Source organism: Lygodium microphyllum, chromosome 15 (genome assembly GCF_053477565.2).
Source record: "Lygodium microphyllum isolate KBCC chromosome 15, Lygodium_microphyllum_v1.1.10, whole genome shotgun sequence".
NCBI lineage: Eukaryota > Viridiplantae > Streptophyta > Polypodiopsida > Schizaeales > Lygodiaceae > Lygodium > Lygodium microphyllum.
Window position 1 is genome coordinate 29,445,695 of NC_141149.1, and position 6,042 is coordinate 29,451,736.

Genomic DNA, 6,042 nt, shown 5'->3' on the forward strand with positions numbered 1-6,042 from the left:
TAGAGCACACTGGGAATAGTTGAGATGAAGATAATAAGTCACCAATCATCTTGAATATGGCATATCCTCCCTAAGCAGAGAGTTGACCAACCTCATCAATCAAGTCCTTTAACCAATGTGCAACTCTTGATGAAGTATAAAGAGGAGATTTTGGAGTATAGTCAAGCCATCTTCACTAGTATTTTGTAAACTTCATATCCAACATCCACTCAACATATTGTAAATTGAAGGAAGATAAGAGGAATGATCTGTTGTTCTCATTGGAAGATAGTGCCACCATAGGGCCTTCAATGAAGGAAAAGCTTAAGAAGCTCCTAAGAAAGTGGTGTCTTATCCATTGTGAATTGGTTACACGTCACTTGTGTAACTTGTTCAAACCAAGCTTTCACAAGTCATATAGGATAGTCCTTAGAAGAGCACCATCTTTAATACTATGTGAAGGTATGCCAAGGTTTACATAGAGATAATAGTGTGTACAAACACATTGAACTCAAACAAGGACACAAAACCACAATAAAGGTATAACATGTTTTTGATAATGAATAGAAAGTGAAAAAGGATGGGTGAACAATCATACATATGTGGATACTCAAGAAGCAGAGCTATCCAACAACCCTTGGCTCTTGAGGAAGCAAGCTAAGTGTCAAAAAGTATTGTTCTTTGTATATAAAACTTGAATAAGGCAATACCACCAAACAAGTGTGTAAAATGCATTTTGGGGAAGTTTAATGAGCTAGAAAAATATGATGAATTTAGAAGGCACAATTTGGTAGCCCAAAAGTACTATTTCCTCATAATTTTCTCCAAGTAACAATCTCTCAAAACAAATAATTAATCACTTTAAGTCAAATCTCTTAGTTACAATAATAATCAAGGCATTCGTAAAAATGGCATAATAAATGAAAAATCATTTTTCTCACGATTTCATATGGAGACATAAATTATGTATAAGAATATAAAATTTAACTAGCTTGTTTATATAAACATTTCAAAAAAATCTAACATTTACATGCTTTATGCTAATGAAAAATAAAAACAAAGTACATGTCTTAAATTTTTAAGAAAGAAAGAAAAATTATTAATATTAAGAAACTACTTACAATTCTAATGATTAAGTTTTATCTCAAAATAACACGATTAATAATAAAAGATTAAAAACTAAAACAAAATATTTTTTGAAATACATAAACTAAAATATTTTAAAACTAAAAAGTATTTAAAAATGTACAAACACTATTAAAAAAAATATAACATACCCTTTTTCCCTTTAGCATGCACATACATACATATATATAAAGTATGGTATATAGTCGAAGCCGTACAAATTTAAATCTCATCATACAACTATTTTGGGGTATAAGCAATAGATTGGACTAACATGTACAGAACTAATACATAGAGACTTCAGGTACCACAGAAGTAAAAGTACAGTTGCAAATGGATGGACAGAGGTTAAAGCTAGTAGCAGAAATGCCGAGAAAAGAATACAACTGATCTTATGTCTCCTGTGACAAATGTAGACAGAAGCATTCAAGTAAAGAATATGACCTGTGACAATTGTACGAGGCTAATGACCTCTCCTACCTTGTACCATCTGTGACTTGTCTGTTAGTAAGAAATACCACTTTCAATGTAAATGTAAGAAACATCAATCTACCTTCACATTGATCAATCTCTGGCTATTCAGATCCAAATGCAACTCCTGAATGTATCTATCCAGCTTGCAGCCTGCGATAACCAATTGTTGAACAGCTCGAGAAGAATTGAACAGTCTAGCATGTTGGAGGAACTTCAGACAATGATGTGCTGTGTGTGTTAATTTCTTCACAAGATTTGCATGCATCAATTGAAAGGATAATTTGAATTTTTGAAGTTCAGAGGCCTCTACCAACGGAGATCTCCCAACCATAATGGATTTAGAGACAATAACATTATGTTTGTGCTGTTAATGTGAGGCATGACCACATGTAAACCACACTCATGGATCTCACCATCCCAGTAAGGCCACATGAACTGACAAAATTCAGCTCCTTGCCATGAGATAAATCAGTGAAGGCTACCCCATTCTGTATCTCTCACCAATATCAACATCACATTTCCTATCTTTAGGTGATTTGATCTCCCACATCAAACAAGCACTCGCATATTAAACTATCATTCACTAGCAACATCGTTTTCCTATCCTCAAAGGTCAAAACTTTGCTACCTTAGAGTGACCAGCTTGTTCGCACAATGAACGCAGGTGTGCAGGAATGCTTATTCATTACATAAAGCAATCCAGGCTGGATGGTAAAACCACTGTGACAATTCAACCTTAGAAAAGCTTCCATGTGAAATTGTGAACCATAAGAATGTCCATAATCTGGATAGTTATCTTGATCATTTGCTGCCATGCTCCAAAAGTCAGGCCTTGAGCCACCTACACTGGCTCCCCAACAAACATGGTTCCCTGTTGTCTTTGCAAAGTCCAAAGCCCATTGAAAATTTTTCTGGTCTGGCTCCTGAATCCAGTCTCCCTGTTCAACTTGTGCCCAGGCGCCGAGGCTGCAATGCTTGAAGCAGAACTCACTGGCTACTGCCACAGATAGCAGAGAGGTTCCCTTGCCATTCAATGCATCCATACCATAATCTGAATCATGGACACCCCAGTTGGATTTAAAGCTAGTAGCATGAGAGAGTGGGCTGCTCGCTGATGTTACAGTTGACCTGCTTGCATGGAGAGAGTTTAACTTGGGAATAACAAGAGGCCCCATCTCACTCCAATGCAGGCCCACAGAAGATGGAAGCGGTGGGCTTGGCCAATATTGATTTAAACCAGAGATGGAGAATTTCAGACCCTCTAATGGCTGAAGCACAAACTGGACCAGAGTGCTGAGACAAAGGGGATCAGTCTCAGTTGGAACAGTTCCTGAAGAAGAAATCTGGTTTCCCCAACCCGAAATATATTCTGCAAGGGAGAGTGAAAATTTTGAGCCACTAACAGTGGTCCCAAGTGCTGACCCTCTGCAATGATTGAATAATGCAGGTCCATGGCTGGAGTAAACCGTAAGGCCCTGGTCCTGCACACGACAGGGCCACAAACATGATAAGTTCTGCTTGTTCTGTCCATGAATAGAATCAAGCTATTATGTTCCCGGTAATTAGTAAGAGGCAACAACAAAACAAGCCTAATTCCTCTTATGCCTGCCTCCACTAACTGATTACTTGAGTAACTTTAATGGATGCATGGGATAGACCAGGGTAGCACAAATGGAATGTGAAGAGACGTCAATATAGTCGTAGTAGTACGAACTTTAAAGACATCCCCTGCAGTCTATGATCAAGTAATGTTGTCTTACCTCTAAGGGATTGATCACTTCAGTCACGTCTTTGCCCTCTGCACCAAAGGGTATAAAAGAAAAAGACACTTCATTATTCACATGGGCTAAGTAATGTACTTTCCCTAAAGCAATAGGTCCTCCAAGAGCTCTGTCATCACCCACACTGCTTCCCTGGCCAGCAACACACTTTGTAATTAATAGATCCTTCTCCCTGAATGGAGTCTCAAACGTTAATTTGACGTCAAGGCCAGTTTGCATCCCTGCTTGTTCCAAGGAGCTGCGTGAATGTCTGCTGCTACTCTCATCTGTTATAACAAAAGCAGTTCCAGCCTTCACCTCTCCCTTGAAACGAGTGCTTGCACCTTCTAAATTCTGCATCCAGACTGACTGCTCTAAATTCTCAAGTTTCTCCTTTAGCTTCAGCAAATCAGAGAAGGCCTCCTGTTGCAGTCGCCTTAAAGTTTCTGCCTACAATCAGCAATTAGGAACAGAGATAAACCAATTCAATACGTTTACTAGTTATGAAGAAGTAAACTGCAAACAAGACGGTATTTTCTCATTGTAGAATGCTCATGATTTTACACATTTAATGATAAAAACATTCCAAATCTGTTCTAATACTCACATACAACCCTGTTGCTGGCACTGAAACTCCATCAATCTCAGTCATCTGTTTAAAAGCCTTTGCAACAGCCTCATTTGCCAAGTTCTCCAATTTCTGCTCTACCAGCTTCTTTTCATCTGATACTTTCGCACAAGCTGAGTTACTTGCTACTACAGAGCAAACAAGCCCAGCAAGCCAAACAAACAGATCATGCAACTGTTTAGCTGCTGATTCCAGCTGCACTGAAGCACAGGTTACATTTCCTGATACAGATATTCTTGGACTCCCAGATTCATTGACATAATCCACGCCTTCAGGATCTAACTTCAGACTTTCTAGTTTCTCAGTCAAAAGCACAGATACAGTATCCTGCTGTGGTGAGCCTTCAGTCTCTGAAACTACATTCAGATCACACGCCTCACGTGGCATATTATCATCCTGATGATGCTGAACTGCTATATGGCCTGGCTGATTCATTTGATCACCACTCATGATATGATTATCTGATTTTCCATACAAAAAAAGTTTACTGAACTTGGAGAAAGATGAGTTGATGATCTTTCTAAGATCTTCCCCAATGCGCTCGAAGTAAGGATCCCTATGCTTGTCTACAAATCCTGATTTTCTTTGCCTGTTGTTTTTTTCAATTTGTTCACCCAAATTTTCTATATTTTCTTCTGATACAGCATAATCAACATTGCCAGAGTTCAGTATAAACTGTCTTGGATCAGCTTCAATATCTTGCTCCATAGGGTAGATAACCGGCCTGCTCTGCAATGTTGGGCATCGTCCCTCTTCCTCTTCATCCTGTTCTGATGCACTAATGTCGATTGAACCAAAGTATTGATCATCTGTGGCCGAGTCCCCATACCCGAAATTGTCACCTCCAGGGCCACTGCCACCATGTCCATTGCCACTACCATCACCTCCAGCACCACCCAAGTTTCCAGTGCAATCCAAATTGGGTCCAGTGATTCTCCTGTAAATCTCTCGTAACCCGAGAAAACCTCCACTAGCTATTGCTGGAACAGAGACTCCCCACTTGAGAGTGCTCATCAGCCAGGGCCGTTTCCTGCTCGAAGGCTCTTCTGATGAAGGGAATCCATGCTTAGGGTCATCGAGGCCATCGTTGTCGTCGGCCGTCCCAATTGCCTCGACGCAAGGGAAGACATGGACACCGTCTGAGACGGTGCCAAGCAGCTTTCTGAGCTTCTTGGGGGGCAGAGCACATAGCTCATACCCGAGGCCATTAATGGACCGGCCATATGATGATGATGATGACGACGACGACGACGACGACCCTTTGTGTGAGGACTGATGGAGGAGAGACACCCTGTGATCAGTTTTGCAGGTGAGGAATGGCTCCTCGAGTCTCGGATGGTTACCTCTGGCGGGGACATTGATCGGGATCGAGGTGAGGTCTATGGACTGCTTGGGCAAAGGAGACTGGATCCATTGGAGAGAAGCCATGCGATGACAGTAGTGCAGCAGCTGCAATTAGCCTGCACATGCAAAGACGAGATCAGACGAGCAATGGCTGTATCAACCGCGCCTGCAGAGGGCCTCCATATTGGATTGAATTGATGATCTCCACGAAGCACGACAGGGAAAAAGTGCAACGATGCCATTATAGTAGTCATGGAGAGCATGTGCCTGTCACGTCCCAAAAGCCTTCGAGTCTAACACACTCCCATTTCTCTAATAGCCTTTAGAGCTTAACATATTTGGGCAGGTCAAACCACCATATATACATATACATATACATACATACATACATATACATATATACATACATACATACATACATACATACATACATACATACATGTACATACATATACACACATACATACATACATACATACATGTTGTATGTATATGTATACATATATATATATGTATGTATGTATATTCAATCCATCCATTAAGTAGCAAGCTTAAGCTTGTCCGTTTGAATGGCAATGTCTCTAAGTAAGAATCCTTGAAAATGTGCATAAGTTACTTCTTTCACAAGAAGCCTTTGACACTTTCCCATGTGGATAAAGGGGCTCTTTTACCTTGTTTTTCCCTTTAGTGTTGATCATCATGAGCTTTTGCTCCACATGCACCACATACCTA

The 6,042-nt window shown here is 40.2% G+C and overlaps 1 protein-coding gene across 1 annotated transcript; it reads right to left on the bottom strand.

Moving 5' to 3' along the window:
- Nucleotides 1-1,307: 1,307 nt before the first annotated feature.
- On the bottom strand, nucleotides 1,308-5,602 carry LOC148024386 (uncharacterized). Its single transcript, XM_087694033.1, has 3 exons — nucleotides 3,946-5,602; nucleotides 3,339-3,788; nucleotides 1,308-3,059 (listed from the first exon to the last, which is right to left on the bottom strand). The coding sequence occupies exons 1-3, from the start codon at nucleotides 5,392-5,394 to the stop codon at nucleotides 2,208-2,210; spliced, it is 2,751 nt and encodes a 916-aa protein (XP_087550159.1). The 5' UTR covers nucleotides 5,395-5,602; the 3' UTR covers nucleotides 1,308-2,207.
- Nucleotides 5,603-6,042: the final 440 nt, after the last annotated feature.